The sequence below is a fragment of the Echinops telfairi genome, unplaced genomic scaffold (genome assembly GCF_000313985.2).
Source record: "Echinops telfairi isolate 266 unplaced genomic scaffold, ASM31398v2 ScPeMD7_2573;HRSCAF=3158, whole genome shotgun sequence".
NCBI classification, from domain to species: Eukaryota; Metazoa; Chordata; class Mammalia; order Afrosoricida; family Tenrecidae; genus Echinops; species Echinops telfairi.
The window spans coordinates 11,472,507-11,491,279 of NW_022106471.1; the positions used below are offsets into that span (position 1 = coordinate 11,472,507).

General features: G+C 47.9%; 1 protein-coding gene across 3 annotated transcripts in view; it reads left to right on the forward strand.

Moving 5' to 3' along the window:
* Positions 1–18,773, forward strand: part of BCL11A (BAF chromatin remodeling complex subunit BCL11A) — a 104,981-nt gene that overhangs the window by 81,423 nt on the left and 4,785 nt on the right. Inside the window, exons 4-5 of one of the 3 annotated variants that reach the window (XM_004710206.4) lie at positions 7,012–7,113; positions 13,248–14,990. In XM_004710206.4, coding sequence (XP_004710263.1) covers positions 7,012–7,113; positions 13,248–14,990 — 1,845 coding nt within the window. Of the gene's footprint in view, positions 1–7,011; positions 7,114–13,247; positions 18,656–18,773 lie in introns of those variants that run through there. The other 2 variants (XM_004710207.4, XM_004710203.2) reach the window with 2 other exon arrangements.

The window sequence follows — 18,773 nt, forward strand, 5'->3', positions numbered from 1 at the left end:
CAAAGAAGCGGTGCCTCCTGATTTTGCTTGAATGCAACGCCGTGCCTGCGGTGCCCCTTGATCTGCACATGCCTCTGGCGCTCCCTCTGAGCAAATGCACCTGCTTTTTCTTTGTCTCCAGGAAACCCTTTCCCTTAGTGTGAAGTCCAAGTTCTTGAGTTACCTCCTCCTTCAAGCCCCTGCCCTTCCAAATGGAAGCCGTTTTGCTGCCTTTGAGTCTCCGCAGCCCTTTGTCTGGACCTCTCTCCGTACACTGGCTAGATTGGAGCAGAGTTACTTTTGCTCAGCCTTGTCTTCTGTGCTCCATGCAGGCTCACTTTGGGACCCTGAGTTTTCTTTGTACGGCCCACAGAGCTGGACCATTGCTGCCTGTGCTCAGGAAATATTTGCCGAATGAATGCACGCAATAACAATCGGACGGAACTTCTCCTACGAACACGTATTTTGTGTCGTTTGGGTTACAAGGGTAAATAAACAACCACCACAAAAAAGTTGTCTGAGGACAAAACTGTCCTATTTGTCTATTTACCCAGCTGCCCTCCCCGTCCCACCTAGGGATGCGCTCTACTATCCTACGAGGCAGCAGCTTAAAGTGAAATAAAAATTCATCCAATTCACCATCAAGTGAAAACACTTTGGGCCCAGAGCCAAAGTATATCCGAGAGAACTTTTTTCAACACCCTAAGTTTCACCCGCTGAATTCTGTTTTTAAGTACCATCCTATTCAACCTTTTGAAAGGAAGGATTTGCCTTTTAGCGGGAAATCTGCATTTCAACACAAAGATGGAACACAATGTCTTTATTCTTCAGAAAAGCAAGCTCTCTTAAAATTATTTCTTGAATTATATGCTTTGCTTATGTTAACGACGCAGATTGTGGACGATTTTTGTTTAGGCCTGACAGATCGGTGGCCTGCATTGTTGGCATTTTCCAGAGGGATGTCACTTCCCCCTCGCCCCTCGCAGAGTGAATGCCGTGGCGGAGAACACACAAAAGGTGGCATTAGAAACGGGTTGTTTCAGTCCTCAAAGTCCTGAAAGGAGAGAATCCGTCAAAAAAGAGAAAGGGTCGCCCGTGAGTGCTTGGACTCCTTGACGTCACTGGTCAGGAAACTCAAGGACCGTACAGAGACCTGGGAGCAAGTTTCAGCCAAGAGGTTCTGGAGCGCGGCGCCTCTCGAAGGCTGGCTTGCTTTCCCTTGTGTAGAACGTGCTTTGGGAAGAGCTTCTCCCTTCGACCGTCTGGCGAAACCATAGCCAGTTTTGGTTTTTAAGCAGTGGGGGATAGAATACTTAGGTAAATGCTCATTTCTGCAACAAGAGGGAATGAGGTTTCCAAAATATCAGAAGGTTAGTGAAGCTGGCACATTTTCAGTTCAGATTGACCGAACTCAAGACATGGGCTTGACTAATGTTTGCTCTCTAATGCTCCATGCGGGTGCAGACTCTGGGCCGCAAGAGCTGGGATCTGGGGTGAGGAGCTAGACGCATTTGAGTAGAAGGCACTATTGGGTGGCCTTGCCTTCTTGGTTGAAACCTGTAGCCAGACTAGCTACACTGTTCTTGTGCGCCTTAAAGCCCATCGTGCTCAGAGGAGTGGGGGTGTGTGTGTCACAAACCTTCAAGATGCACTTTTAATTGTCTTGTAAAGGCCAGTGGTCATCGAGTCAATGCCCCGTGGGTCAGAGTAGAACTGTGACCAGTGGCCTTTTCAGTGGCTGTGTTTCTGGAAGTTCTCTGTCCGGCCTTTCTTCCCAACTGCCCCTGGGTGGCCTTCAGCATTCAGTAAGGTGGGATAACTGTTCCCATCACTCAGGGACTCCTCATGTGGTCTAGAAGGGGGCTGTTGGGACAGGGTTAAGAGCATTGTGGAAGTCGGTGGCACCAGGAGCCCTTTCTTAAAGACTGTCGCCAAGACAGAGCTCCCTTATCCCTTCTCTTCTGGAAGGCCCAGGGTAAGGGGAGACTGGTTTCATAACAGCTCATTTCATGACTTGGAGTCAGCTCTACATCATACATGCACTGTTTTACTAGAAAAACACAGGTGTTAAACATACATGTAAGCGTGTGTATAAGCTATATATGTCTACGTGTGCGTCTATATAGATACGTATACATATAGGCTATATATGGTTATACACACATATTTTAGTGAATAGCAAACATCTGTGTGTTCCTCCAGAGAGGAATTAGTATTCATTAGTAATACTATGGTTATCGTAAGCCAAGGCGTCATAGTGGTTAAATCACTTGAGAAGCCCTGGTAGTTCGAACTCGTGAGTGCGGCTCAGGAGAGAGGTGGGGCCATCTGCTTCTACAAAGAATTGCAGCCTTGGGAACATCATGGGCGCAGTTGGGCTCTGTCCTGTAGGGTCGCCATGAGAGGGAAGCGACTGAATGCTCCGGCTTTGATCTTTCGGCCTTGTGCACCGGGGGACTAGACTCAGAAATAAGTGGCACGCTACTAATCCTTGAGATGGTCTTCAGGAAACCTAGACACGTGGGTTAATGATGCTGAAGTTCAGTGGCATCCCTCTGGGCTCGCTGAGCTCCGTGTGGCGAGCTGGTGTTGCCTGTCTGAAGGAGTGCACAGTGACCAGTGCGTAACATGAACGAAAGCTGCCGGGTGAATCTCCCTCGCGTTGGCATCAGTGTGGGGAGGGGGGTGAGGGTGGGGGTTGCAATAGCTTAAGGCCAGTGAAGAACACTCCCCATTTGTTGCAGATTTTTAATGAGACCCCCCCAAAAATAAGAGTCGTTGTTTCTATTCAGCCTCTGCCTAATAATGCACAGGGCCTTCTGAGGCTCCACGTGGGAAAGCTGGGTCTTGAGGCTTGTGTGAAACAGGAGCAGATTAAAAAACACTGTTCACCAGAGGCGCACTCAGCATTTAAAAGTCGCTGATGCAGAAGAGGGCAGCAGCGTCCGTCACCTTAGAGTTTGGACAGGAGACTGGCACGTCCTGTTGATTGCTCCACGCATGCAGGGGCCACGGACTCAGCGGTCAGTGTCATGGAAGCAGTGAGGATGCCAGCAGCCTGGCATGAGCTGATTTTGAATTTCATCTTATGCTCAGAACGTTCCTTAGGAGCAAAAGTAGCTGATAGAGATCCTGGACCTGCCCCCTGACCTGGTCAGTGATGTCGGTGGAACCTCCTCTTCTCTGGGGAAGGACCCTTAGAAATAGCTCAAAGATGCTATTTTCGACCGCTCATTCCTAAAGGAAGAGGGGCCCAGGAGTGAAGGGACCATCCAGCTGTCTCCCCTGGCAGTGGGTCTCTGCCCGACACATCAAAGCCCCTGCCCTGACCCGAAGACCAAACCACTTGCCCTTGAGTCAATCCCAGCTCCTGGCGACCCTGTGTGCTGCAGATTGAAAGTGTGCTCCGTGGGGTTGTGAAGGTCATGACCTTTGGGAATAGACAACCAGGCCTTTCCTCCTCGGCTTCTTCTGAGTGGCTTTGAACTAGCAGCTTTGAGACCAGCAGTGAAACAGTGAAGCACACCTCGCTGAGAAAAGGTGCCCAGTCGTGTGCCCCCAGTAGCCATTCCATGGGAGGGAGAGGAGGCTGTCTGCTTCCACGAAGATTCAGTCTCGGAAACCCAGGGGAGTTCCACGCCACCTGATGGGTCTCTGTGGGAGATGACTTCATGGCCGTGGACTTGGGCTGCTTGGTTGATTGGTTTGTGTTTAGGGTGCTAAGACACTCTGCCCACCCCAACTGTCATTGAGTGGATTCCAACCCATGGAACCCTTAGAGGGCTTCAGAGATTGCAAATCTTGACTGGAGCAGATGCCCGCAACGTTCTCCGGAGCAGCAGCTGGTGAGTTTGAGCCCCCAGCCTTGCAAGGGTTAGCAGCCCCACGCTTCCGCATGGCTCCTTAAACGTGATCTCACCGGATTCTCCTGGAGAGGAACCATTACGTACGGATGCTCGGCTCTAGCTCAGGGGTTTCTGATTCAGCAGGTTCCGAGTGGTGCTTGAGAATGTGCCCTTCTAGCAGGCTCCCAGGTGATGCTGCAGCGGGTGCTGGTACCACCGAAGAGGGCATAGCTAGACCACTGATTTCCCAGCCAGCAACCTGGAACCCATCTCTCCCTGGGGTAGTGTGGTGGTGGTGAAAAAAGGCCTTAACCAGGGGCAACTCTTCAACCACCCCGAGAAGGCCGAATTGCTCTTTGGGTTTGGTGTTGAGAAGGGTTCATTGTGATAGCCTACTTTGCCCAAGTCCTGATGAAATAATTAAAGGCATCACCGGGAGGCTATGAACCATTTAGCATTGCCAGTTCAGTGGGGATGTCTCTTCTACTCACCCGTGCATGCGGATAGTGTGGGCATGTTGAGTCAAAGCGGCAGCCGAATCAGCTGGGGTTCCTGGTGGGCTTTGCTTTGGCCATCTTCCTGGAGGAAGAAGCATGCACGCCCGAGTCTCTCCGACAAAGACAGTCTGCTTTTGTCTAAGCTGCGTGTTCGGTGGATGGAAAGGGCTTGTTTCTCTGCCTGGCTGCTGCAGAGGGACCCAAGTTAGAGGTAGAGGGCAGCAGAGGCAGTGGGCCCAGGAGGAGCAGGAAGGTTCCCGGTTTTGAAACAAAGTCAGTTCATTTGGACTTTGTGAACGCCTCACTCCACACCTCTGGGTCGGGGCTCTCCCTGCCGAGGCTTTCACAAGTCCCTAGGTAGTGTGTAAGATTAATGTGCTCGGGTGCCAACCCAAAGGCCTGAGGGTCAAGTCTACCCAGAGGTCGCTCAGAAGAAAGTCCTGGGAACCACTCCCCCAAAGATCAGCCACTGAAACCCCCATGGAGTGCAGTAAAGCTCTGACACACAGGGGTCGCCACAAGTCAAAACCGACTCCGATTTCATGACCACTGGTAACGAATGGGCTGGGGGAGGAGGATTCTCCACCTTAGCATCTTCTTAGACAGTGACCAGCTGGACAGGGACAGCAGAGACAACGGGTGGGGGTGGCCCCCCCTTACCCCCCAGGATAGAGCACTGGACCAGGAATCAGTAGACTAACTCATTGTCACTACCGCCATCCCTGTAATTTCTCCAGGCTGCAGTTTGCCTGTAAACCAAAGGCATAGACTTGATGATTTCTAAGCAAAAGCCAACACTGTGCGAGGTAGAGAATCTCCCCTCCTCGGTTTTACCCAGTAGGCTGGCAGTATGAAGAACTGGTCCCGGCAGTGTCCCTTGCTCAGGGCAAAGGGTTCTGTTGGTAAGTTTGCCTACCCAGAGATCCGTGCAAGTGCCAGGCCGGGATGAGGCTAACAGTCCTCCCATCGCTGCTGGGGCCTCAGGGTTCCTTTCCAAGGGCAGCTGGCAGGGAATTTGGAATCAGAGTCGCTCCACAGCAAGGGTCCAAGGACCGTGTTGCTTTTATGCTGGGGCCACCAAGGGACCTCAGTGATACGAATTGACCGGGGGAAAGGATTGCAGTCTTGGTAAGACACAGACTTATTAACAAACAGACGTACCACCAAGTGCAAAAAAAAAAAGGATTCTCAGATTTCTTCTGCATAAGAGTAGGTCCAGTTGATTTTATAGCATACTCGCAATTCCTTTGACATGCACAGTGAAAGGAAGGCCTGTTTTCTCTGCCGTTGGTTTCAGCCTCGTCCTCTGGTCCAGTTCGCTCACTCTGTGGGCTTGCGTTCCCGTGTCTGGCCCAGCTCAGGCCCCCACGACAGTCTCCTTCGGCAGGCCTTAGGAGCAACCGCTTTGGTTGTGTGAGAACTTGTACGGGCCACAGGCCATTGTGACCCTCCGGGCTCCTTGTGAAAGGAACTCTCGCTCCTGTCTGCGGTGGCTGCACCTGGCGGCGTGGCCGGTGTAAGAACAGGATGTATTTTACACTTGAGACCTGCTAGACTTTTAAGTGCTCTTAGTATTACGCTAATAGAAAACATATTCTGTTTACTCACCATCAAAGTCTGTTTTTCTTCTCTCCCACCGCCCCCATGCATCATCAACTCCAACCCTCCAGAACACACGGGAGCATCTTCTGGCCTATGGTTCCCCCTTGGTCTCAAGGCTGACATCCACGTGGGTAGCTAGCCAAAGGTGGACGTGGAAGGGCTCGGCACCAAATACACAGTGGGCTCCAGATTGCCCACGTCAGAGATGTCCTTTCTTGAGCATGTCTTCATGCGGGTGACATTCGATGGCCCTGCTAGATACAGGCTTCTTTCCTCTGAGAAGTTCGCGCACCTCCCCAGAATGCAACAGAGTACAGGCGAATGGATAAGGGGGGCCAACTCTTTCTGGGTGCTGCTAGTATTGAGCTGTCATTATTGGGGTTGTCGTGAATGTCATGAATGAGAGCCAGAGGTCTCAGTTTGTCTTTGTGATACCAGAAGCCACGGCCTGTCGGGGATCTCCCCTGATGGAATTCCAGGGTGTGGCCTCCAGTTCCGAAATGTCAAAAGTTGCCCCATCCTTCAGGGTCCCACAATAAATATAGCAGGGGTGGGGCGGAGGGTGGGGTGCTGTCCCATAGAAATGGTTCACAAGTTCCATGATTTCCTCTTAGCATATTGCTTACTGCTTGGGCTTGTCTAGAAAGCAAAGTAAGTATATACATGTCTACCAGCCTTGCAGATAAGTGCCCCTCATTCTTTTCAGTCTACTCCAACTATTCCCAATTGCACCCCCCACCCCTAATAGTCACAGATCTCTCCCCAAGATTGTTTTCACAAGAAAACAATCAACACCAAGTTGATTGGGAACCAAATCATCTTCCCCATACCTACAGCAACCCCCTTCTCTCCTGTTTGGCAAGAAAAAAACCCAGACCAAAAAGAAGACCAAACAAACACTGCACAGAACGGTGGGGAACAACTTACCACTGTTCTTTTGTGTTGTAGGCCTTGGGCCTGTTAACTATCTGCAAGGCTGTTGTAATGATGTTAATCTGTTTTAATGGAATGGAAATGTGATCGCCTGTGGTGGTTTACGATGCACGTTGTTTATGGCTTTGGTGCTTGATTTTGGGTTTCTTTCACAGATAAACTCCTCCACTGGAGGGGCCTCTCCTCCCCTCGGTCTGCACACGGAGCTCTAATCCCCCCGCCCGGGATGAGTGCAGAATATGCCCCGCAGGGTATTTGTAAGTTGAGCATTATTTCTTCTATAAATAAATGTCTGTGTGCATGGAGATGAGAGCTGCTGGAAATCACCCTTACTTTTTTAGGGAGTTACCTTCACACAAGAGGGGCCCTTGTGGGCCTGCTCCCTTCCATTCCCCCTTGGCACCTGCTCCACTGCTCCCGTCAGGCCTCCACTGGCTGTTCCCTCCCCTTACCCCTTTCTTTGCCCACTGAAGGTGCCCAGGGCGCTAACAGCACCCATCTCTGTGGGGCTGCTCCCCAGGGGCCTGTCTGGTTCCAAGTCTGGTGACTGGCCATGCTGGACCATGAATCTATGCCATGCCTGCTGCTTTGAGCTGGGGCCAGAACCCAGAGGAAGACTTACCCTTGAATCAGTTAGTCTAGAGTTAGTACTGTTACATATGTACTGATCGTGGCATAGACACACACACACACACACACACACACACACACACACACACACACGCTGCATCCTATCATATGAGGGCAAGTCGACAAGTATTGCTACAAAATCATATACCTCTTATTAGATAAAGATAACCCAAATGGGACATGGGTGCTTCTGAACCTCAGCCTACCCACTGCTGAGGGCAGTTAGCGCGGGCTCTCCACCCCTCCCCTAGAGAATTCTGCACTCTTCCATCGACACCATGTCGAATGGCACTTTTGGAATTGTCGACAGACCCAAATCTTGCTCCTTTTCGATGTTCCTGGAGTTTCAGGGAACTAAAAGAAGCCCTAAAGGGCAAGCTCCGGGCTGGAGGGTGCATAGGACAAAGTTTCCCAACGGAATGCTCGTAGGAGAGTCCTTGTTACCCTAGACCAAAAATCAACCCCCAACTCACTGCCAATCGAGTCCATGCCTACTCTTAACGATGCCTACTCTTAACGATGCCTACTCTTAACGACCATGGAGGCCTGGGCAGACCACCCCGTGAGAGTTGCCGAGACTGCCGCTCTTTCTCCCGTGGAGCCACCAGTGTTAACTGCCCACCTGGTGGTTAGCGGCCCAACTCCATCAGTGGCTTGAGAGCCATATGCAGCTTTCTTGGTACGTACAGGTGGCTCTGACGTGAAACAGACAAGTCTTCAGGCTGTTATTCAGATCATGGTGGCTTCATTCATAAAAACGTATTTATGGCTCTCAATAATTTTTAAATTGTTGGGAGGGGCAGGATTGGTTTTTCTGTCTCAGAAGTTCGCCAACCCCTGCCCTAGAAGAATGAACAGGTGTAGTGTCATGAAGGGAGAAAATTCCTCAGTGCAATAGTTTATGGCCCCTTTGAAATCCTGTAACCTTCTGAGCTGACTTCCCTGCCTTGAATTTAACTAACGTAGTAGATCCCCCTGGAAACCACTGTTTTGATTGGACCTTTGTTTTTTAAGGCGCCCTAGCAAGACCAAGCCTAGTATATTGTGGAGAAAACTTGTCTGCAGCCATTGCAAAGACTTTTAAAACATCTTTTGTTTAGAATAAACGCACCCATGTTTGAACTGGAACCCCAGTAGCAATACTTTCAGACTCACCCTTGTAGGTAGGTGTGCGTGTATGTGTATGTGTGTGTGTGTTGATATCTATTTAATTTACCCATATTGTCCCCGGTTTTAGAGAAAAATATACATTCAAATATAAGGTTTCCATTTGAACAATCCTGTTTACTTGCTCAGAGCCAACTTTTTATAGCAGGGCCCTTTTAATGAAATGTAGATGCATATGCTTATCAAAAGTATTTTTGAAGGATGTTGCATTAGACAGCAAGGCAGTTTCTTTCTCTGTGGAGGAGTAAACGGGATGAGGGCTGTGTGCCTAGACAGTGGGGCTTCAGGGATGATGGGTTCCACCCCAAACACAAACTCAAAAGTGCAAATTCAAGGAAGAAATAAAAAGAGTGAGATGTCTAATTTTTATCCGGGAACAGTGTTTTTATTTTGAAAGTCCATGAAAAAAAAAAATCACTGTTGTGGAACAGGGGTAAGAAAAAGAAACAGAAAGACAGCCAGAGGCCCTGGGAAGAGAATACCAGAGAGAGAAGCAGGTGTGGAGGCTAGCAAGAGGGGAGAGTGTGTCTGGATGGGTGTACACTGGACCAAACCATCCTGAGTCCCGAGAACGGTGTTTGCCAGGCAGGGCATTCACCCCGAGACCTAGTTCAGAGCCAGTTGTTTACTTGTGCTAACTCCTAGGTAGTCTTAGGTAACAAAGAGTTATTGTGTGAATTTCATAAGCCTTGGGTCCTGAGGGCTGGGTGGTGCAGGGGTTAAAGGCACCTCATCTGCCCCCCCACTTCCCGTTCGCCCACCCCCCCCCCCACCCAGCTGGGCCCAAGCCTGGGTTAGGTTACAGATTGCAGAGAGTTTAGGGGGTTGGACTCTTGGTTTCAAGTCCTTACACGTTGACTGGGTGGGGAGAGCTCCCTGGTTTTGCTGGGGGTGCCTGGGGCTCACACTTGGCTGTGGGAACCGAGCCACCTTTGGGGAGGAGAGAGAGAAGGGAGCCAGGTAGGAAAGAGGAGGGTGGAGCCGAGAGTCCAAAGCGCTGCTTGCCTGGGACACCGTTCAGTTCTTTCTCAGTCTTCCCGAGGCTGTGAGTTTGGGTGGGTGGGAAACTAGGAGTTAGGTGTGCAGAGGCCCAGATACTCTCTGTGCTCAAGGGTTGTAGAGTTCCAGAAAGTTCTCTAGGGAAGCAGGCTCCCACCCCACGTAGCTGCCATAGCTGGCTGCTCTTGGCTTCCAGAGTTTTTTTTTTAATTACCTGTGACCTCCCTGCCTGTGGGCCAGTCATGTGACTTTCAGCAACACACCCTCTGAGGGTGGCAAGGCTTAGGTTCAGATTTTCCTCTGGAAGCCATTCTGGGCATCGAATGTAGTTAGCCATGAGGCTCCGTCATTAGTCAGACCTGGCAGTAATGAAAAATCACATTCGTTTTGAACCGGGGAGTTGACAAAGGGCTTTTGAGCCTCGTAGCAATTCTTGAAGGTACTGTTTTTGTGCCCATTTTACAGATGGGGAGACCCCAGCCTCTAAGAAATGCAAAGACTGCCCCAGAGTCACTGAACTAGGAGACGATAGAACCAGCATTCTGGCCTCAGACCTTCTGGTGCCAAACCCCGACTCACAGAGCACGTGAGACGTAGCAGCATAGGGACCAACCAGACCTAGGATCATTCTTTGCCGGAAAAGAGAATGGCCTAGAAGCCAATAAAATAAAACCCCTGTGGATACCGGGGGTTCCTAGGCTGGGGGACCAGGCCTGAGCGTACTGCGCTAAAACCAAAGCACTCCGAGTTGAATGCCCAATGAGGCTCTCAAATTGAGAAGTTGATTTTCATCAGAGTAAATGAAGAATATTATTATATTTTACACGTCAATAAATCAATGCAGTCCTAATTTTTGCCATGCAGGAAATCAATTCTGGTCTTTCTAAACCAGCCACGATGTTACGAACAGAGTAATTTCACAAATTATGGCAGGTAACACATTTATTGATGACTGCAGTTTAGGACTTTAGAATCTGTGAGCACCGTAATATAATAAGTTGCGCTGGCACGAGCTGAGTGAGGTGCAGATTATATGGTGAAGCTGTAATGCATCATTTGCTATTAGTGGCCTGATAATAATTACCAGTTTCAAAGCAGCCCTTTCCACGTAATCTTTAGTCTCCATCGTACCAGCCCTTCTCATTGACATTATGATTATACTAGCTGCCCTCATGATCTAGAATATCTAGTTGATGGGAATGCTAAAACGCGGTAGAGAAAACTGCGCGTTGTGTGCTCATTATAAGATAAAATGCCATTTTCTCTGACCTGCTGTATGAGAGAGAGGGAAGGGCCAGGGGGGAGAGTACCAGCACAGCGTTCGCATCCTGGCTCTGGGGGCTGGGAAGGGAATTAGGGAGCGCAGGGCAGCAAAATAAAACAGACTTTCCTCGTGCGAGCCTGTTTGGAAGCGCGCCACGAAAGAGACCCCTGCCACGGGGCCATGGGCCCCAGTCTTTTACTTGTCCGTGGCCGCATTCATGGTGTGTGCAGAACAAGCCTCACCAATGATGGGTGTGCTCCTGGGTTTCCACACGACACGAGGAGCTAAAATAGGCTTTTTAGGCAACTGGAGGGATGATGACGAAAGTGTTAAAGACTTGCTTCAGCTGACGAATTTCCTTTTTACTTACCCAATTCAGACTGTCAGCTATAAATATCTGATAATCACACAAGAGGCCTAGAGAGCCAAAGGAGCAGGCCACCGAGGGCCACCAGAGTTGGAACCAGATCCCTTTTTATTTTCTTTCCCCGCCCCCTCTCTCTCTGCCTATTTGGGACCCAAGTCATTGTTCAACAACAACAAAAATTTTGTGAAAATACTCTCAGATGGTGCTTGTTATCTCCCTTTGAAGCGAGGAGGCAAACAAAAATAGGCAGAGAATGTGATCCTAATGTCAGCGCTTTCTTTCAAAATCTTTCTGCTGCGTTTTTTTTTTTTTTAGCCCCCTCCACATTAGGCAAATGCTAGAAACCTAATTTTGGTATCTTATCATCTAATCTTGTTAAAGAGATTTACCCAGGAGTAGGCTATATTGAGTGAGATTATAACTGCTTTGTAAAGTAAATTACAAGGTCAGACTCCGGGTTCACTATGTAGACAAGGGCTGCGGCCCGGCCTGGCTTGTTTTGGAAGACGGGTGGTTGGGGCTTCAAGAAGACCCTGCCAGTTTTTCTGTCTGGCTTGCTAATGGAAGAATCATATAATTGATTAATTCCTCATTTCCACTCCACTCGTTCCCACTCTTTAACGTCACGGTGGTCCCCCCCCCTTTTAAAAAAGTTAACTGCCAAATCCTAGCAACCTCTTTTTAAAAAGAATGCCGGGGCAGGGGTTGCTGCTTCTAAATTGTGGTTGATACACTCTTTTTCGGGGTGTTGGCAAGTTATCCTTTAAAAAAATTTTGATTATTATTTTTTTATCAGTCTTGTCCTTTGGCCACCAACATGTGTGGCCTTCTGACTGCTACAGTTGACTGGTAAACTGTTGGTTACATACTCCCTGGGTGTCTTGATTTAAAATTTTTTTAAAATTTAGCTATCTCTAAAAATAAATGATTGTGAAATCAAGCCGGCCCCTCTTTGCCAAAGTGGCATTTACCACTCTCGGGTTCTTTTCAGCGAGAAAGAAATAATGTGACTTAAGCAGGGCCCCTCTCCAGACGGCTTGGCTCCTGTCCAAAGAGTTGACTGGCTGAACTGTATCTTTCTGTTTCTTTCTCAACTGGAGCCCAGTCTCAGCCGAGGGCGCAGGATGTTGTATAATTTGGTTCACGTTGTTAGCCTCTCAAAATAATGAGGAGGAGGCTAGTGTAGCATTTCTCAGCCTGTCACGGTGCTGGCGGCTTTAACTGTTCCTTAAACTAGGATGCTGGGTCTGCTGAAGTTGGCACCAGGCGCTCCTCCCAACTTCTCTGGGAGCTGCGTTTCTTTGACTCAGGGATGACTCCGGAAGACGGCCTACAACAGATTGGGGAGCCCGGAATTTGATTTCTCTTTGGAGTCTTTCGTAGCACCCCACGAGCTAACGAGAAAGTCGCCCATCTCTCTTCCAAGGGACGGGGTTTTCCGAGTCCTTGTTTTTATTTATTTAGTTTCGACGGGAATTAAAAGCACCTTCAGGACTTGTACCTTGTAGTTGAGTCGACCTCCCTTTGATGTCTGTATGAAGTGACCACCTCTTTAGGAAGTTCATCGGCCACCCCGGGGGGCGGGGGGGGGGGGTGCTGGTGTCACAGCTTAATAGGATTTCTCTCTGGTCACCTTGTCTAAGCCCCTCACTTAACAGATGTGGAAACAGAGGGGCCGAGAGTGGGTGAAAGAGGGTGGGTGCGAGTGGGTGAGCTCAGAGGTTGCTAGGATGTAGGGACCCTCCGATTGGTCTAGAGCTTTGTGTTTGGGAGGACTGGATTAAAAAACAAAACATGTGTAGAGAGTGAGCGCCAACCACCAGACGGGCCAAGGCATGGTGAGGGGTTAGGCTTAGGCCTTGGGGTTGAGGGGGAGAGGGCAGGGGAGGCTGGAGGGGAAGCATAAATGAGCATTGCTGATGCCTGCCTCGTTGCTTAAACATTGGTGTTGTATTATTTTGCAGGTAAAGATGAGCCCAGCAGCTACACATGTACAACTTGCAAACAGCCATTCACCAGTGCATGGTTTCTCTTGCAACACGCACAGAACACTCATGGATTAAGAATCTACTTAGAAAGCGAACACGGAAGCCCCCTGACCCCGCGGGTTGGTATCCCTTCAGGACTAGGTGCAGAATGCCCTTCCCAGCCACCTCTCCATGGGATTCATATTGCAGACAATAACCCCTTTAACCTGCTAAGAATACCAGGATCGGTATCGAGAGAGGCTCCGGGCCTGGCAGAAGGGCGCTTTCCACCCACTCCCCCCCTGTTTAGTCCACCACCGAGACATCACTTGGACCCCCACCGCATAGAGCGCCTGGGGGCGGAAGAGATGGCCCTGGCCACCCATCACCCGAGTGCCTTTGACAGGGTGCTGCGGTTGAATCCAATGGCTATGGAGCCTCCCGCCATGGATTTCTCTAGGAGACTTAGAGAGCTGGCAGGGAACACGTCTAGCCCACCGCTGTCCCCAGGCCGGCCCAGCCCTATGCAAAGGTTACTGCAACCATTCCAGCCAGGTAGCAAGCCGCCCTTCCTGGCGACGCCCCCCCTCCCTCCTCTGCAATCCGCCCCTCCTCCCTCCCAGCCCCCGGTCAAGTCCAAGTCATGCGAGTTCTGCGGCAAGACGTTCAAATTTCAGAGCAACTTGGTGGTGCACCGGCGCAGCCACACGGGCGAGAAGCCCTACAAGTGCAACCTGTGCGACCACGCGTGCACGCAGGCCAGCAAGCTGAAGCGCCACATGAAGACGCACATGCACAAGTCGTCCCCCATGACGGTCAAGTCGGACGACGGCCTCTCCACCGCCAGCTCCCCGGAGCCCGGCACCAGCGACCTGGTGGGCAGCGCCAGCAGCGCGCTCAAGTCCGTGGTGGCCAAGTTCAAGAGCGAGAACGACCCCACCCTGATCCCGGAGAACGGGGACGAGGAGGAAGAGGAGGACGAGGAGGAAGAGGAAGAAGAGGAGGAAGAGGAGGAGGAGGAGCTGACCGAGAGCGAGAGGGTGGACTACGGCTTCGGGCTGAGCCTGGAGGCGGCGCGGCACCACGAGAACAGCTCCCGGGGCGCCGTGGTGGGCGTGGGCGACGAGGGCCGAGGCCTGCCCGACGTCATGCAGGGCATGGTGCTCAGCTCCATGCAGCACTTCAGCGAGGCCTTCCACCAGGTCCTGGGCGAGAAGCATAAGCGCGGCCACCTGGCCGAGGCCGAGGGCCACAGGGACACGTGCGACGAAGACTCGGTGGCCGGCGAGTCGGACCGCATAGACGATGGCACTGTTAACGGCCGCGGCTGCTCCCCGGGCGAGTCGGCCTCGGGGGGCCTGTCCAAAAAGCTGCTGCTGGGGAGCCCCAGCGCGCTGAGCCCCTTCTCCAAGCGCATCAAGCTCGAGAAGGAGTTCGACCTGCCCCCGGCCGCGATGCCCAACACGGAGAACGTGTACTCGCAGTGGCTGGCCGGCTACGCGGCCTCCAGGCAGCTCAAAGACCCCTTCCTGAGCTTCGGAGACTCCAGACAATCGCCTTTCGCCTCCTCGTCGGAGCACTCCTCGGAGAACGGGAGCTTGCGCTTCTCCACGCCGCCCGGGGAGCTGGACGGAGGGATCTCGGGGCGCAGCGGCACGGGAAGTGGAGGGAGCACGCCCCATATTAGTGGTCCGGGCCCGGGCAGGCCCAGCTCAAAAGAGGGCAGACGCAGCGACACTTGTGAGTACTGTGGGAAAGTCTTCAAGAACTGTAGCAATCTCACTGTCCACAGGAGAAGCCACACAGGCGAAAGGCCGTATAAGTGCGAGCTGTGCAACTATGCCTGTGCCCAGAGTAGCAAGCTCACCAGGCACATGAAAACGCATGGCCAGGTGGGCAAGGACGTTTACAAATGTGAAATTTGTAAGATGCCTTTTAGCGTGTACAGTACCCTGGAGAAACACATGAAAAAGTGGCACAGTGATCGAGTGTTGAATAATGATATAAAAACGGAATAGAGGGATCTTCATGCCCCCTCCCTCGCTCCCACCCGACACCCCCTTTTTTCACCGCCCCCCTTCCCTTCCCCATCGCCCCCTCCGGCCCCACTCCCGCTAGGATTTTTTTCTAGTCCCAAGTGATTTAAACAAACAAACATTAACGGAAATAACGGAAGCTAAGAATATGAGAGTGCTTGTCACCAGCACACCTGTTTTGTTTTGTTTTTTTCCTTAAAAAAACTTTTTTTCCCCCCTTTATGTTCTCACCGTTTGAATGCATGATCTGTATGGGGCAATAGTATTGCATTTTACGCAAACTTTGAGCCTTTCTCTTGTGCAATAATTTACATGTCGTGTATGTTTTTTTGTTTTGCTCCCCCCCCCCCTTGGTTGGTTGTTGTTTTTTTAAACGTAGACAGCATGTATGGTATGTTATGGCTATTTTAAATTGTCCCTGATCTGTTTCCAGTTCCGTTCTAAGAGAGAGAGAGAGAGAGAGAAACCATGCTGCATACATTCTGTAATACATATCATGTACAGTTTTATTTTATCATGTGAGGAGGAAAAACAGTCTTGGGATTAACCCTCGGTAGACAGAGTAGATATAGCACTGAAAAAAAAATCATTCTCTTTGAGCTAAATGTCTGTCTCTGAAGGGTTAAAAGAATCAATTGGAAAGTTTAAAAATAAAAGGCCTGGAATTGACAAATTAATAAAAAAAAAGTCTTATTATTTGGTTTTCAAATATGAGTGCCTTGGATTTAATAAAACCACATTGGTGGTTCTTTCTACTTGTTATAAACTTGTAGCTTAATTCAGCATTGGATGAGGTAATAAACCTTAGGACCTAGCATATAATTCTATATTATATTTCTCACAACAATGGCTACCTAAAAATATGACCCATTAAGTCCTAGTTAATCATCATTTTCCCTTTAGTTTAATTTTTATAAACAAAACTGATTATACCAGTATAAAAGCTATTTTGCTCCTGGTGAGAGCTTAAAAAATTGGGCTGTTTTGCCCAAAGTTTTATTTTTAGTTAAATGATGATTAAATTGAATGTGCAACGTGCAAAAGCCCTGAAGCAGAATTAAATGATTAGTAAGGAATTCATTTTTTTTAAATGAAGTGAACTTCTTTTAAATAATGCCCTTTTTTAAAAAGGAAAAAAAAAATTTCTGGCAGCAAAAGAAATAGATCCAGATCCAACTTGGTTGTCAAGTGGACAATCACATTAGAAACTTTAAGACTTTGTATTCCATGTTTAAAAAGAAGAGGCTGACAAGAAGGCTTGACAGAGGGGAAAATATGTGATGTATTAGCACAACGTGGTACTATTAGCCATTTTAAACTAGAACAGGTGTATAAGCTACTATTGATACAATGATGACTCACTATGAATTCTCGAGACGTGTGTTTCAATGGGACATTCTTACAACAAGAAGAGAGAATTTTGAGAGCAGTATAGTTGTCTGTGCTCCCTAAAAGTTGTACTTCATTTCTTTTCCTTATACTGTGTGCTATTTGTGTTACCATGGAAGAGGATTCATTGTTCTTATTTTATTATTTTTTTAATTGTTTCTTCTTTATTAAGCTAGCATCTGCCCCAGTTGGTGTTCAAATAGCACTTCACTCAGCCTGTGAGATCTGGACCTTTTCTCTAATCAGAGGTGCAGAGGTTGAGTATAAAAGAAACCTGCTCAGATAGGACAATTAAGTGCACTGTACAATTTTCCCAGTTTACAGGTCTATACTTAAAGGGAAAAGTTGCGAGAATGCTGAAAAAACAAAAACAAAAAACACCACGATCTCATTGATGAGCATTTAAAAAACAAAAACAAAACTTTGCCAGCCATTTACTTGACTAATGAGCTAACTAACATGGACGCAACATTGCAAAGCGCTGTGAATGGAAACAGAATACATTTAACATAGAAATGAATGATTGCTTTCGCGTCTACAGTGCAAGGATTTTTTTGTACAAAACTTTTTAAAATATAAATGTTAAGAAAAAAATTTTTTTAAGAAAACACTTCATTCTGTTTAGGGGGAACTGCATTTTCGGGTTCCATTGTCTTGGTGGTGTTACAGGACTTGTTATCCATTAAAAATGGTAGTGGAAATTCTATGCCTTGGGTACACACCGCTCTTCAGGTTGTAAAAAAGAAAACATACATGGGGGAAAGGTTTAAGATTATATAGTACTTAAATATAGGAAAATGCACACTCATGTTGATTCCTATGCTAAAACACATTTATGGTCTTTTTTCTGTATTTCTAGAATGGTATTTGAATTAAATGTTCATCTAGTGTTAGGCACTATAGTATTTATATTGAAGCTTGTATTTTTAACTGTTGCTTGTTCTCTTAAAAGGTATCAATGTACCTTTTTTGGTAGTGGAAAAAAAAAGACAGGCTGCCACAGTATATTTTTTTAATTTGGCAGGATAATATAGTGCAAATTATTTGTATGCTCCAAAAAAAAAAAAAAAAGAAAGAAAAAGAAAAGAGAGAGACAAAAAAGTGTGACATTGTACAGATGAGAAGCCATATAATGGCGGTTTGGGGGAGCCTGTTAGAATGTCACACGGATGGCTGTCCTAGGGGTTGTACATATCCTTTTTTGTTCCTTTTTTCTGCTGCCATGCTGTATGCAGTACTGCAAGCTAATAACGTTGGTTTGTTCTGTAGTGTGCTTTTTACCCCTTCCCTTCTATCACCCCACATTCCAGCATCTTACCTTCATATGCAGTAAAAGAGGAAAAAAAAAAAAGGAAAAAAAATGTTTTGCAGTTTTTTTCATTGCCAAAAACTAAATGGTGCTTTATATTTAGATTGGAAAGAATTTCATATGCAAAGCATATTAAAGAGAAAGCCCGCTTTAGTCGATACTTTTTTGTAAATGGCAATGCAGAATATTTTGTTATTGGCCTTTTCTATTCCTGTAATGAAAGCTGTTTGTCGTAACTTGAAATTTTATCTTTTACTATGGGAGTCACTATTTATTATTGCTTGTGTGCGCTGTTCCAAACAGAGGCACTTAATTTGATCTTTTATTTTTCTTTGTTTTTATTATTATTATTTTTTTTATTTGGATGACCAAAGGTCATTACAACCTGGCTTTTTATTGTATTTGTTTCTGGTCTTTGTTAAGTTCTATTGGAAAAACCACTGTCTGTGTTTTTTTGGCAGTTGTCTGCATTAACCTGTTCATACACCCATTTTGTCCCTTTATTGAAAAAAAAATAAAAAAAATTAAAGTACACAATGTAAGCTTCTTGTGTCCTCATTTGACACACTCTGTAAATTACTTTCAAGAAAATAACAAGTTTTAAGAGAAGGCCAGTTAGTCTTTTTCAGGATTATTTCTATGGATATTTTGATGCGTGTATTATACCCTAAAGGAACATAAAATACTTACTGTATTGAAATAGACATATCTCAAACCATAGACAATAGTTTTTAGCCTTTACAGTTCCAGAATACTTTTCAAGAAATAGAAGATGCTTTTCAGGCTGAT